The sequence below is a fragment of the Carassius gibelio genome, chromosome B7 (genome assembly GCF_023724105.1).
Source record: "Carassius gibelio isolate Cgi1373 ecotype wild population from Czech Republic chromosome B7, carGib1.2-hapl.c, whole genome shotgun sequence".
Classification (NCBI taxonomy): Eukaryota; Metazoa; Chordata; class Actinopteri; order Cypriniformes; family Cyprinidae; genus Carassius; species Carassius gibelio.
In genome coordinates, this window is record NC_068402.1 from 24,603,923 (window position 1) to 24,619,852 (window position 15,930).

The 15,930-nt window shown below is 36.8% G+C and overlaps 2 protein-coding genes across 3 annotated transcripts in view; one reads left to right on the forward strand and one right to left on the reverse strand.

The window, feature by feature from the left end:
* Nucleotides 1-1,072: 1,072 nt before the first annotated feature.
* On the forward strand, nt 1,073-7,826 carry LOC127962166 (cellular retinoic acid-binding protein 1). The gene is made up of 4 exons (XM_052561659.1): nt 1,073-1,329; nt 2,931-3,109; nt 4,982-5,095; nt 7,398-7,826. The coding sequence occupies exons 1-4, from the start codon at nt 1,260-1,262 to the stop codon at nt 7,446-7,448; spliced, it is 414 nt and encodes a 137-aa protein (XP_052417619.1). The 5' UTR covers nt 1,073-1,259; the 3' UTR covers nt 7,449-7,826.
* A 1,585-nt stretch (nt 7,827-9,411) lies between these two features.
* Nucleotides 9,412-15,930, reverse strand: part of LOC127961710 (paired amphipathic helix protein Sin3a) — a 53,875-nt gene continuing 47,356 nt past the window's right edge. For both annotated transcript variants that reach the window (XM_052560940.1, XM_052560941.1), the window contains 3 exons: nt 13,347-13,441; nt 11,423-11,624; nt 9,412-10,916 (listed from right to left, as the gene is read on the reverse strand). In XM_052560940.1, the coding sequence (XP_052416900.1) occupies nt 10,695-10,916; nt 11,423-11,624; nt 13,347-13,441 (519 nt within the window). In that variant the 3' untranslated portion in view covers nt 9,412-10,694. The remainder of the gene's footprint in view (nt 10,917-11,422; nt 11,625-13,346; nt 13,442-15,930) is intronic.

Here is a 15,930-nt window from a genome sequence, read left to right on the forward strand (position 1 = left end):
ATCATGGTCTTGGCATGGCACAGTCTATTTCATGGACCACACATTGGCACATTCACCAGGCCCTTATAAAAACAAAGGAGAGAAAAGATACATTCACACACGGCAACATCTGAAGGCCCATACCAAATCAATTGATTGATGGGACAAACGGTGGCTGATGAGGGAGCGCTAGCGAGTGGATGGGTCCATTCCTTCTCCTGGATACTTCCTGAAGAAATGACAAAGTGCTCTCTGCCCTCGCTCTACATTAATTATCAACTGCTGTCCCAAAAGCACTTTGTCAAAGAGATAAATGAAACAACATCGGGACAGGAACAAATCAGACTGCCTTGGAGGGGAGGGGGAGTTCGGCCTGGGGCCCCTCTTTCTCTCCTGGGGCTCCTGTCCTTCTCCTCTTGGGAGGCAGGATCCAGGATGAATGGGTCTTCATGGGAAATGTGTCGGGGGCAGTTTTCTTAATGTGCTGTGGGTTGTTTAAAAGACAAGAAAATTGACTCAAATTGATATAATGTATATCTAGAGTGCATGCAGACTGGTGCAGAATTAACTTTGAGACACTGTTCATTTAGAAATTGCTGCTAAATGTAAAAAAATAAAAAAACAAATAACAAAGAAATTACAAGCAACACTGAATTAAAGATGACATTCTGAAGAAGAAAAACTGAAAAAGTATTTTCTTATAAAATGTACTCCAATAATCATTCTCCTAATTTCATCAACCGGGTGTATTTGTAAAAATAATTCATATTGTGACAGCACTGCTGAATAGATTAAAAAAAAAAAGTACGCTGACGGAAAATGAAAACTGTAATTTACTTTCACTTTAATCCGAAAGTTGAAGAACTGGCAAAGCGATAAAAAAGCCCCATAGAAGAGTATGAAGTGATTACTTAAAGTCTTTAGGAGCTTTATATGAGAATAAATGTGACAGCCCGGATAGTATTAAAGCAATGAATTCAAGGATGTGAGATGAATAAGAAGCTCCTGTAAGCCATCACATCCATCTGGGTGGGAGAGAGAGAGGGAGGGAGGGACCACTGACGTACGTCACAGATGCTTGCTATCAGCAGTGGTCCAGAAGGCGTAACACAGAGACCGAAAGAAAGAGAGGGTGACACTCTAGAAGAGACAGGGTAAGAAAGAGAAGAAGAATCGGACAGCCTCTTAGATCTAAAAAGTGGTCGAAGATCTGTTCGCTGGGTTTCTGAATTAAAAGTCAAGTTTTTGAAAGCCGGAGTGATAAAAACGACCAGGTCAAGATGCCTAATTTCGCTGGAACCTGGAAGATGAAGAGCAGTGAAAATTTTGAAGAACTCCTCAAAGCGCTTGGTAAGTGATTCACACACTTCATCCTTCACTAAGTGTAGTATGTGATGACTATAGACTGTTTTATCCTGTTGTTTAGGCCCCGTCCAGAATACTCTCTTCTTCTGCTGTTTAGTCTTCAATAGCATATTCATGGATTAACTAGTGTGAAGAGTAAATCACTATTATTTTCGGGCTGTTGGACTACGTCTTCAGTCTCTTTTGTTTCTTTGGCAGCATGAGTTGCCTGGATTCTTATTCAAATTCTCAAAGCCACAGAGACTACAGAGATTTAGCAAGGGCACAAAAATGCACCAACAAAGTGGAATAGATTTTTTTTACATTTTCTTTTTAATAAAATGTAATTGTTTCATACCAAGAATAATAATACAAGTTTTGTGCAGCCCAGAAATTATGATTTGATCAAAATGTCTGAACAATTATTGTTATTTTTTACATTAAGGTTCAAAAGTCTGGGATAAGATTTTTGTTTTTGAAAAAAGTCGCCAAAGAAGGCTTCAATTATTTAATCAAAACTACAGTAGAAAATGATTTAGTATAATATATATATATATATATATATATATATATATATATATATATAAACTATTTTATTTGTTTATAAATATTAGTTATATCTGTAATGGCAAAGATGAATTTTCAGCAGCCATTACTCCAGTCTTCAGTGTCACGATCCATCAGAAAAAACATGCTTATTTGAAACATTACTTATTATTATCATCAATGTCGAACAGTATTTAATTTTTTTGCATAAGCGATGATACATGATTTCAGTATTCTTAAATGAGAGTTCAAAAGAACAGTGCTTATTTCAAATATAAAAGTATTTTTATATTGACCCCATATTTTTAAATGGTAGTGAGCTTCTTTATATATATATATATATATATATATATATATATATATATATATATATATATATCATAGTGAAACTGACGACAACAATTCCCCAGAAAACTGCTAAGCATAAAGAGACATTTCTGAGTAGTGAAATGTTTATGAAAGTGGTTAGAGTTTACACTACAATGCTGTGCCACAAACACGCAGTTAGCGCTTGTAGTTTCAGGATTGTCCATGTAGGCACTGCACAAGTCCAAGAGCCGTGGCATTCCTTCCAGTCAACACCCTGTCATTGCAACTCCTTATTTTCAACATCTGCTGATAACAATCTACTCTGTGGTCACTTTAATAACTATTTATGCAGAAAATATGGCATTCCGTGGCTGTATGAATGCTTAACTTGCCCTACTTTTGACTAGGAAAAATTAACGTCAGTCGCATTATAAACATGAAAGCCACACAAGTGAAAGCAGGTCAGATATTCCCTTTGCCTCAGTATCTATTGCAGCAGATTCAAATAAATGATGTAAGCCATCTTGAGGGAATTAGAGCGAGATATACAAGTGTATAATTACAGCACAGTCCAGAGCAATGAATGCTTCGTGGGGTATTCAATCATTTATTGTATATAATAATCTTTTCATTTGGAGACTTTTGTTTGCTTCATTCTGCCTCAGTGACATAAAACTGAAAACATTTGAAGAAGCAAAGTGGTGAATTTGACATAACTCATGTGGCGTGATGAGATGTTTCATGTAATGCAGGGGTGAACGCTATGCTGAGGAAGGTGGCCTGTGCTGCAGCCTCTAAACCCCACGTGGAGATCCGCCAGAACGGAGAACAGTTCTACATCAAAACCTCCACCACCGTGAGGACCACCGAAATTAACTTCCAGATAGGACAAGAGTTCAACGAGGAGACCGTAGATGGGCGCAAGTGCAAGGTTTCTCTTTTTTTGATCAGTATCTTTATTCTTTAGAAATGAGAATACAGAATACAGAGATGTATGTGTGTGTGTGTGTGTGTGTGTGTGTGTGTGTGTGTGTGTATATATATATATATATATATATATATATATATATATATATATATACAGTACTATTCACTCGTTCTTTAATATTATATATATTTACATCGGAAGGACATAATTTAACGTACTTGCTTAAAAAAAGTAGCATGTCAAACCTTATTGCATACCTCATATATATATATATATATAGATAGATAGATAAATTGCACAGACAGGACTCAATAAATTGATTAAAAAAAATTGCAGTCTGTACAGTACATCAAAGAATCCTATAATGTATCATGGCTTCTGCAATATAATATAAATACAATATAAGTTAAAAAATTAACATCAGAAGAAGAAATCATTTAAACATTAAATTAAAAAACGGTTATAAAAACAGTAAGTTTTTACTAATATTTCACAATAGTACTAATTTTGTTGTATATTATATTTAAATGCCACAATGCTGTATTTCTTTCACAAATATTTTTAAGGTATTACCAACCCAATTTTTGTTTTACCTTTATGTGTGTGTGTGTGTGTGTGTGTGTGTGTGTGTGTGTGTGTGTGTTATATTCACTATAAGTACCAAATGTCCCCACAATGATAGTAATTTTTGACCTTGTGGGAACAATTTTGGTCCCCATGAGAAAATGTTGGGGTAGGTTTAGGGGTAAGGGTTTAGAAAATACAGTATAAAATATAGTATAATACAGTATTTAGTACAGTATAAATATAGTATAATACAGAATAAAAATCATTGCATCTATAGAATGTTGCCATAAAAAAATGGAAACCAGGAAATCAGTGTGTGTGTGTGTGTGTAGTGCAGAGGTGTGCAAAATGAATTAAATTACTTACAAGATGTTTAAAATAGTTTAAAGTTTTCTTAATTAAAACTAAAAAAGTAATAAGCACAATACGAAATGGAAGAATATCACTAAAGCTAAATAGACAGTTTGTGACTGTAATAATCTGTTTTCACCTCTAAGGCAGGTCACAGACAGCTTGGTAAAATAGATTATATGACACACAAAGTGCATCAAAGCAACACTGCAGGCTTATCTAAACTAGCTACAGTCGCCCTTATGCCTTCCACCTTTAATCTCCCGGATTTGAATGGATCTGAGGGGATTCCGGCTCAAACGGCAGCTCACATCACACCCAGCACCGTTGAAGATAATGTGTGCATACTAAAGACCGATGAGCAGGATGTGTTTTCATTCGGAGCCTGTCAACCCATCTGAGGCTGCTGAAAGGGCAATGGGTGGCGACAGGCCGAACTGTCATGTGCTAGAAAGCCTTTTTAACAAGCTAGCCTTTATGACTGCTGCCTTTTTACAAGCAAATAAAAGCAACCACAGGCCTAGCACAAAATAAACATCTGTTTTTCAACAGAAATGGACACCCAAGCATTTTTCATTTTACTGTTTATTTATTTGGCAGGGGCAACATTAAATGAACACAATGAAAACTGTGTATTTAGTTATTCAGTTAATCGCAGCACAAAAGATTAAGCTCAGAGGGTGGTAAAATATATAGCTATGACTCATTGGCATGACGTCGCAGGTCACCTGAGGTGGTCATCTGTCCTCACTCCATTACTTATGATTCATTCTCTCAAATCAATGTCCTAAAAGCTTTTAAAATCCAATGGACATCATAATTCAAGTGCATATGGACAGACGAGTTCCTCTGAGAAAAATAAAAAATGTTCTTCCAGTGTGCAGTGCATGTAGATACAGATGTTCCTCTTCAAAAGGCTGTGTTGTGGAATTACCATTTGCCTGTAATTGTCCACAGAGCCTGGTCACATGGGAGACAGAGAACAAGATGACCTGCAGGCAAACCCTTCTGGATGGAAACGGCCCCAAGACGTACTGGACACGAGAGCTGAGAGGGAACGAACTCATTCTGGTGAGGAGCTTTGACAGTTTCTGTGTCTGTCACTGTGTGTTTTGTGAGAAACTGATCGCTTGGATTTGTTTGGAATTTTTACAAAAAAGCAGGATTGGGTAAACATCTGGCCTGCTCCGTTTTACAGGCCAGATGGACAACAGTAAACTGGTCTTATAACTGAGGAGGTTTATTACTGGCTTTATTCACTGGCTTCGCTGCCCCTGAGGGACATCAAATGTCTTCCTCTCTCGTTCAAGTATCTGTTATAAACTTTAAAAAAGATTTGGGAAAGACTTGTGATGGTGAAACACTCACACTCGCTCACATTCTTCACATGGGTCACTGAAAATATGTGCCATAAAAAGCTGCTCATGAGCATTCAGTTAAGGTAACTGATGCATAACAAGTGAATACAACCTACAGTAGCATCTAACCTTGTGTGGCACTCATCTCTGGATCACATGCATCCTGATAAAGTTAATGCTATTTATAAGTAGTATAAATATTATATTATATTATATAAGTATATATATTTTTTATATATAAACTAAGTGTTAACTTGCATAAAATTGGCTTAGCATGAAAAGTTCACCTTAAAAGTCTGTCCTGCTTGAGAAGTTTTAAGATGTTGTTACTTGTACTATGCACAACAAATAACATTCATTTGATATAATTTATTGAATCGAAATCGACTTGATTTAACATATATATATATATATATATATATATATATATATATATATATATATATATATGTATATATAAATTAACAAGTTTTGGTTACCAATTTTGTGTACAACCCAGAGACCTCTCAGACATTCTCTTAGGTCTTTTTTAGACCTAAAATCTAACATTATTTTGACACTATACACACTGACAGGAAATAAGTAAATATTATTATAATATATTCCATTTCATTTTCATAGTTTTAACTTCTTTTTTTTTTAAGTACTGACGGCATCCATCATGAACAAACATTCAAAGGCTTGTTACTCAAGTTTTGACAAAACAAATATTAATCTTGCTTTTTTTGGGGGAAAATATCTATATTATTGACAACAAACCAACATTTGGTTCCAAATTAGCAGTAGCTGCTACTAAGTGATAATTATAGGCAAACTGTGCAGTTTGCATGCATTTATTCTTTTATTTGGCATTGTTTTATGTTGCCATTCATATAACATTTGTTGAAAAAACTATTTACCAGGCCATTTCAGACCCTGTGTGCTCTATTCATGGAAAGTTATTGCTAAATAAATGAGCTCAACAGAGAAATACGCTGAACCATTAACACAGCACAACTTGCATTCAGTGGTATTTTTGGTCCACATTAATGCGCTCATGGACCTTGACACAGTTGGTGGCATTACAGCATGCCGGACAAGAAAGACATGTCGAAGTCACATCTGTGTCTTATTAGGCACAGCAGAAAATGTGATGCATCACAGTGAACAGGTAATGCAGCTGGCTCACATCAAAACTCCTTCAGGCTCATGAGGAGGAGAGACTTTTGAATGCATGATGGTGATGCATGTCTTTTCATTCCCGACCAGCTGTTTTGTCATGAGCTGAATAATCATGACCAACTGCAGCTAATTAAAAAAAAAAGGTCTAGTTGCATATTAATATAATGGCAGCTGCTTTCTGTCTTTTTGTTTACTGAAATTAACCACTTGAAACCATTTGTCATTCATTATAAATGGTTTACATTAAGTTTACTTAATTTTTGCCTGTTTTTTCACTCTAGTGATTAATGTGGGTGGCTTTTTGTGAAAGTGGCCACATTTAAATAAAACTGGCATCAAGGAGCAAAGTTGCTGGCAGTGACCCAGAAAATGCTTTGCAAACAGGTCTAATTGATCATGTTACATGTAGGAATCTGGCGGTGTGTAAGGGCCCGACACTCCTCTTTCTAATGTGTCCCACGGCACGGGCGCACACAGCAGATGGCCCGTCCTAATACCATTTTTTTCAAAAGAGTGCGTGAGGTGGTCCTGCTCTGGAGCGCAGATGGTCTATGGCGTTGTCAACTGCTCTAGTTCTGTTTTGATGTGATTTCCAAACGTTTCAGCACTGAGAAGTCAGAGGCACTTCCTCTCAATCCCATCAATACATCAGTCAAAGCACTTGAGTGATAAACAATTCCAAAAAGCTACAAACAAATTGTTAACGTCAGAGCTACATGTCTTCATTTTAGGAGTGTCACATATAATCACTCTATGACCGCAAATAAATCATGGTGAACAAAATGAACTGTGAATAACACTGAAAGAATGAATGAGTTAATGGCGTTCTCTCTTTATTTATTTTTATTGCTTAGACCTTTGGGGCCGATGACGTGGTGTGCACACGGATTTATGTACGTGAATAAGCACTGGATGGAGGGATATTCCAGCACTTGCAGCTTTGGAGGAATAACATTTTTGTTTGTGATTAACTTGTACTGTTGTTAGTTGATACTTTTTTCTGTTACGACTTAATCACCATTTATGTTTATTCAATTTAATCATTAGATTCATTTTAATAATGTTTTTAATGTAGTGTTAGTCAGGCCTGGCTCAAGCGCTAAGATGACTTTAGGTGGGCCGGACAGTTGAGGAATTGAGAAGACCTGGTGTTAGTTATATTCATGGTTATATCTGACAAACACTTGTAATGGTTTACTACAGCAATGTCTAATAATCTTTATTAACTTTTTTTGTAGTCATTGACTGTGCATGAAATAATAAAGACATATAGTTGTTAATGATATGATTGTGCATTTGTAAATCTCTTTAACCAGCAAGTTTCACTGGAAACCTACATTTACAGTATTTTCCGGACTATAAGTCACACTTTTTTTCATAGTTTCGCTGGTCCTGCGACTTATAGTCAGGTGCGACTTATTTATCAAAATTAATTTGACATGAACCGAGAGAAATGAACCAAGAGAAAACATTACCGTCTCCTGCCGCGAGAGGGCGCTCTATGCTGCTCAGTGCTCCTGTAGTCTACACTGAAGACATAGAGCGCCCTCTCGCGGCTGTAGATGGTAATGTTTTCTCTTGGTTCTTGGTTCTAAATAAATGCGACTTACAGACAGTGCGATTTATGTTTTTTTCCTCATCGTGACGTATTTTTGGACTGATGCGACTTATACTCAGGTGCGACTTATAGTCCGAAAAATACGGTATATATGCTTGAATCTTGTGTTAATGAATCTGTGTTTTATATATATATATATATAATTATTTTGTGATAGTTGTTTATGAGTCCCTTGTTTGTCCTGGAGTGCATTTCCCAAAAGCAACTATGGTTGCAAGTTCCGTCGTTGCTAAAAGTTCAATGGAGCTCACAACCATAGTTAGCTAACGATTCTACAGTGACGCATCATTTAGTACTGCCCTTTAGAAGACATATAAAATGCAGGTTTCCCAGAGGAAAACATTACTGTTCAAATATTTGAGGGTCGGTAATATTTTTAAAGAAGTAATAACCCATTAAGAAATAACCCCAAAACCTTAGAATGTGAAATATTATTGCAATTTAAAACGTATCATTATATATTTTAAAACGTAATTTATTCCTGTAGTGGCAAACCCAAATTTTATGCAGCCATTACTCCAGTCTTCACAGTCACATGCAAAAGACAAGTATCTTGCATGGCTAACAACAGGGTCAAAAGAACGTGTTGGCATGCTTCTCTCCATCTGTGAGGAAAAGCCATCATCCTTCTCCATTTTGGGCTATTTAAGTTATGGACTTGGAGAGCATATTTTAATGACCCATTTCTTCAGGGACCGCTTAATTATAATATGGGGCCAAATCCTAATTAAATAATGAACCATATCGAACACCTTTCCTTTTTTTTTTTCTCCTGGTAAGTTAAATGTCACTGTAGACTTTTATTACTCTCTTTGGTGTTTAAACGCTTATTCCTTTTTTGGGAAAAAAAAAAGAAAAAAAAAAGAAAAAAAAAAACTTACACAATTAAAAAAATCTCTAAAGACTGTTAAGAGTTAATTGCATTTCCTAATAAAAACCGTAGAGATTTAGTGTAAGATCTCTAGCCTTGCAAATTAATAACTACATGCCTCAATGTGATCATGAGAGTTTGGCTAATGTTTTAAAGTTAACTCTATAGTCACATTTGAGTGTAAAACATTATACTGCACCCCAGGAGAATGTCCAAACACTCCCTCTTGCGCCAGTGTGGGAAAACTACACAGTGGGTTTCAATGCACATGAATTATGCATTCTCAATAATACTCAAGAGGACATGAGTGTAATTCAGTGAGAAAACACACATGCATTATTGATCCTTATAGTTCCAGGCAGCTCGACACACAGCAGGGTAATCTACTACAATTCTGTTTTATTTCAATCTTTAAAACAATAATGAATAATATAAAAGGCTGTACATGAGAACATAGAAACATGCTGTCATTGCCTTCTTTAAATATGTTTTACATATTTGTCAGCTTAAACCAAAGCCTTAAAGCACATACAAATGTGCCCCAAGTTACATTTCCAGACTTCTCGGTACAAGAGGGCAAAATGGGACCAAACAGGTTTGTTTCTAAGTTCTACTCAGAACACAGGCAGTGATATCACAAATTTGAATACAAGTTCAGATAAGGGGCCAAATATAGCATCATCCTATTCAACATCTCAGGTTCTGGACAAACTTGAAGCTGTCGAAAACGAACATTTTCATGACTACATAACGAGAGGAGACAGAGTGACCAGACGAAACACTTTAAACAAGTACTCCCTTTGGTAAGAATAGTCATAAAGTGTTTTCTTAAACATCCCAGCATTAGCCTCCTCCACTAAGCTGATAAAGAAGCCTAAAAACTGAACTACGTAACAGTGAATGTTGTCTGAATATAAACAGTCTGGCATATATACATCGTATTTACATCACAAGAGCTTTCGTGACTGTACTTATTTCTGGTTTTCCTGATTGACACATTGTGGCTGGTATCTTAGATGTCTATTAATTAATGGTAATACCTTCATTAATGGTGCTGTAATTAACCTGTGAAAAGAGACCTTGATTACATTTCATGTATATTGCGAACAATACACTTGGGAAATTCACATCACCAGTCGTGGTTTAGCTGCATAGCCTCAAACATGGAGACTTTTTTAAAAACCGATTGTGATTTTCTCTCATTTGAACAGTTGAACCACAGAAGACATAATATTGCTAATAAACTACTATTCACCTTGAAGAGATGAAAAAAAAAAACATATAGAAAAAATTGGGCATGATCTTGACCTGCATTTGTAAACCATCCTTTTCACAAAAAGCTGCTCAAAAAGACAAAACCGATTCCTGTCTTCTTGGAAATCGAATAAAAGTCTGACTAGAGCTGCAGCATTTGCAAGAAGTGTTTTCTTGCCCTCATGATTGAAGGTCACTAAACAACGGAGTATAAAGTCCAGGGGGGATGGGGGGAGACGGCAATCAAAAATTTAAAAAGGTAAAAAAAAACAAAAAGAAAGGAAAGAAATTGAGCATTTTTCAAAGAACTCAACAGCGGTCAGATTTTAATTTCAGTGCTACTTCAGTCATCGTAAAAACAACATAAAATGGAGGGAAAAGCCCTCCCTTCTCTTAAAAACTTGAGCTTTACAACGTAGTGCTGTAGGTGACTTTGTATTTGTTGATGTTCTGGAAGTGGAGGATCTTGGGTTCACAGACGGTTCTGCAGGGCAGTAGCCCCTCCAGGCCCTCGCCCATCAGCCACGTGTAAGCGGCGGCCGCCATGTCACTGGTCACATGCTCTTTCCGCCACCTGTCTAGCCACGACTGAAAGCGCTGATGCAGACGAGTGCTTACTCTCTGATGTGACTGAAAATCATCAAGATAAACAGAAATCAATCAATCGTGTTAGTAAAAAAGTTGGTAAGTTAATTTATTAAGTTGAAGCGGGGTAAATCATTTTAATTAAAATGCTAATACATGAAAAAAAGATTCAAGCTGAAATCATACTTTCCTCTTAAAAACTATGGTTTTTGAAGAATATTGCTATCCAATTGCCATTTAGTATTTTGTGTCCATACAAGAAAAGTCAATGTGAACCGAAACCGTTTCATTACGATAATTGTTTAAAATATCTGTTTCTTTAGTAGAACTTAAAGGTCATGCAGGTTTGGAATGACTTGAGTATTAATAAATGCTGAAATAACTTTTGGATGGACTATTCATTCAACAATCCCAATTTCCGCTAATCAAAAATAACCATAATAAATGCAGTAGAAAGATCAGAAATGTATTTATATTTATTATATTGCATCGGATAATTGGCGGCTCTTGAATCAAAACGTTTGAGAACCATTGATCCATCATCTATATACCTGATGCGCTCTCAGCTGTGCAGTGCGTCTGTACATGTAGTCCTCCGACTTGAAGACGTACACCATCTTGTAGGAGTTGAGCTTAAACATGCACTCCATTTTTGAGTCCTCGCCGCCCTCGGAGGATTTCTTGGCTGTTTCTTTGGCCTCTCTCACCTGCATCTCCTGACCTCTCTGGCACTTCCGCACTCGCCTCAGGTTCCTTAAAAAGAAAAATGCACTTTGTTTTAATTCTCAAAAAATTTTATCTTTCTTAAATTTAGTACAGATGCTAACAAACATGTTAAGGCTCAGCATCTGACAGCCTAAAGAGAGGGACATCCTAATCAAAAAGAAAAATTATGCACCAATGCAACTGTCTACAGTGCACCTGGGTCTCAACAGATATGATAAATTATCAACAAAAGTGATAATCTCCACTGAAAACTCATATCCGTGGCAAAACCGTATTGATCAAGTGCCAAATCAAGGTACTGGATAACAAAAAAAAAGAAAGAAGGTTATTTCCCTGCTTCAATTAAAGACTAAAATTAGAAGTGTACTTACCAAAGGTTACAGATGTGAATGGGCATAGAAACCATGACTCTTATTTTGAATTCAGGACTTCACTTAAAGAAACTAGCCAATCGTCACAAAAAAAGAAAAAAAAGAAAAAAGAAACCAGGTAGGGAATAAGGTTAAATGGCCAGGATATGGGTTGACTTTGAGCATTATGCATTGCATGACCATGCACTAGAAGTGTTTGTTGCATTAATTTTCTTAGCAAAAACAGTGGGTGGTGCAAATGTCAGCTTCTCAACCTCGCACTGCACATAAACAGTAATGAATCAATCCAAAAATAAATACAAATTCGACTGTCAGTTTGTGGATGAACATGGAGACATGAAGAGCATCTCTCGGGCACTGCACATAAAACATGCATTATGAAAACTGAAAGAACAAGCAAATCAATCATCCTCCCATGCTAGAGCTCAAACGTCTGTTGGAAAGAAATAGACTGCACGCACATCTGAGGATAAAATTCAGACCAGAGTTTTATTGAAAAGCCCCTCTCTGAAATACAGCCGTCAGACCATGGTGAGTTTAAGTTTAAGTTCTAATCACGACACCACTTTGTAAACTGACAACCCCAATCGAACCCAGCAATGGGAGGACACATCGTCTTTGAGATCTCAGCATCAAATCTTACAGACTATAAAAGCATTTATACACAATCATGAAATCAGGTCACATACAGAATTACACAAACAGACCACAGCACACTTTACGTGAGAAAGCAAGAAAGTTTTCTGAAACCCAAAAGTGGGCTACTTTAAAAAGATTATGAAAATCTATTCAAAAGAATGTACAGATTTGAACAAAGCACTCGGCTTTTTTCTTATCTAAATGTCTTCAGACTCTTTAGAAAGTTGCTCTTCCAAAGAACATGGTGTCTCAACCGAACCCTGTTAAAAGCAGGCATATAAAAACATCTTCCATATTCTCAGATGAAAAACAATTATTAAAAATTAAATGGAATTTTTACCTCATTAAACGTGTCAATCAAGAAAAAATGGTGCACATAATTTTAGATAACACCTCTGCACACATTCCCCACAAACACACCATACTTACAATTTATAAATAAGCGTAAAAAAACAATAGGTGGCCACATCTGAGCAAAGATAAACAGTCTAACAATTAATTTTCATGAAATAAATTCTCAATAAAGTGCAAATGCAAGCAAGCAGAGAGGATGGGGGTTTGGGTAGAAAAAACAACAAAAACAGGTGATTATACAGGCATCACTTGTACAGTCTGGCTCCCAGACACTTCCAAAGACTACCAAAAGCATTCCTGGGATGTTCCTGTCTTGAGCTGATGCTTCATGGGAAGTTTAAAGGACTCGCGGCTCTAAAGATGGGTGTACTTGGCTGAGCCTCACCTGGGTAGAAACACAGGCTTCTGGGAGAGATGCTCTCGCAGCTCTGGAGATGCCGAGCTGGTGTTCAGATATCGCTCCACGTAGTCGGGCCAGCGCTGAAACACACAGGCAGACATTCAAGGTTATTTTACAGAAGTAAGAGTCACTGTTAATACCAATACCATCTGGAACTACTGAATATTGCTCAATACATGAAAATAACCTTCAGGATATGTCCTGCATGGCAGTTTAGTGTGTTGTATTTGGAAAGATTCATTTCTTTAATGAATCTCATATATAATGCAACAGCTCTATTCATGTATTTACCTCTTGAAAAATTGACTGTTTTTGAAGCTCAAGACCAAAACTGACAGTCAAATGTAAAATGAGCAGAATAAAAGAACTATAAAAAGTAAGCAAAAACATGAATTTATCTCCTTACCACTAGGTGGCACTGCACCGAAACACAACAGGTAGTCTCAGGTCATGCTTGCTATTACACACACCAAGTTTGGTCACAATAAGCCAAAATGTGGAGATATAGCCTCAAATCCATTTTTTTGTGCGTTTCGTCGAATCCGTTCGCAAGTTTTTCGAAAACGGTTGGACGAATCAAGTGAAATTCCATAAATTTCTTCCAGCATGGTCTGAAGATGATTTGAGCCAATTTTGTTGAGAATCAGACAAAAAGTCTAAAAAATTTGAGAAAAAGTAGGTTTTTCGAACAATTGAAATTAGAGGAAAAAACTAAACCTTAGAATTTTTATTTTTTAATTTGAAAAGAATTTGAAAGAATTTTCCTTCTGTGCCTTATAGTTCAAAAGTTATTAGCATAAACGTGAGTGCAAACTTGGACAAGTGGTGGCGCTAAAGAGTTCGAGTTAGACCATTTGCTATGGTTATTGTTGGGACTCTCCTCCATCAGTGTACCAACTTTCCAGCAAGCAGTTCTATTGGCTGCCATAGACTCAATAGTGGAAGTAGAAGAAGCAGAAAAAAATAAATAAAAAACGCCAACAGATACAATAGATGCCTACGCACCTTCAGTGCTTGGCCCCTAATAAATAAACTTAATGAATAAAACAAATAATTGTATAATAATGAGAAATTATCATGATTATTAAAATAGTATTAAACACATTTTTATTAAAAATTATAGGACAGAATAGGTGTTTAGAATTATTTTATTAACATATACACACACATATATATATATAAATTGCAGAAACTAAAAAATTGTTTCAATTGTTTTTTTTTTCTTTACAATATATATATTTTTTTACAATGAAGCCAATCTTTTTTTTTAACAACATGCACAGATCAATCAAATATTACTTCGGTTGTGATCACACTGCAATATCACACACACACACATTTTTTTTCAGGCTGATGGCTGAGGCTGCACCTTTGCCGTCCAGTTGTGCTACTGACGGGCTGATGGGCTTCAGAATATAGAAAATCCTGAAGAACCATGGGAGCTGATGCAGAAGCGAATGTACTTTGACAACCATCTTCCTGCAAGACCCACAACCACTGTACCCTAGAATTCTGTGTGGGTCTTCTAAAACTTGGCAGTTTGCTGAAGGAATTCATAATGGCAATGAATCCAACACCACTGTCTGATTTAATGTAGATATTCACGGCATCCAATCCTTAAGGGTCCACTGTCTGTCACTATCTCTGTAGGTTTTATGGAAGGATCAGTATTTCCCACATATTCCTCCATTCATTAAACAGCACCTTGTTGTTTCTGATCCAACGGATATTACCGCAGGGAGTGTTCCTTGGTTCAGCTGTTCGGGACACATTGTCCTGCGTCCCAAACAGTGCCACAAGCCTGAACCAATTAATTAAGGAAGTCCCTGAGGAGTGAGGAACTGGTGTAAGATTCGTCAAAAAAAAGCTTGTAGTCAGTGTGTCCAACAATTTTACATCCACAAGGGCTATAACGGAGTAATAACTCAAAATGCAATGTGCTTAAAGAGATGTTCCTTCCAAAATCCCAAGCACAAATGGAGTCTGCCAGGACAAATGTTTTCTTGTTCACCTTTGTGGGGTTTTTTCTGATGCTGGTTGAAGTACAGCTCTCATCAGCAATGATCTGTAAAGCAAGAAGTCGTCTTGCAGGCATCCCTACATTCCTCATGGAGTCCATCTTCAGAATACTGTTATACAGACCATATCAAAACCAGACAGGAATCTTGTGCAGGACATGATTTGTGCTAGAAGAGACCTCCTACAATAGTCTACAATAGACCTGGCTCAATGCAAAGTCTTGCCATGGCACATCATTTCTTTCTTATATTTGGGGCCATTTAGACATTAGTGTGTTCCCAGCTGTTCTTACAAGTCAGAAACATCTGTTGGCTTAATATCTGGTTCATGAACTTTGTCACCTCTCTTCTGAGGTGCTACAAGAAAGAGCAATAAGGAAACGACACCATTTTCGTCATTTCCCCTCAACAACTCTTGCAGCAGCAGGTGGCACAGATGTAGCAGATGTTGTCGGATAAAGCGATGCAGCAGAATGACAAAATCTGTTCATCTAAAGGATGGATTTCAGCCTTCAAGTTACGAGTCAGCAGAATGCCTATTGCACAGCACA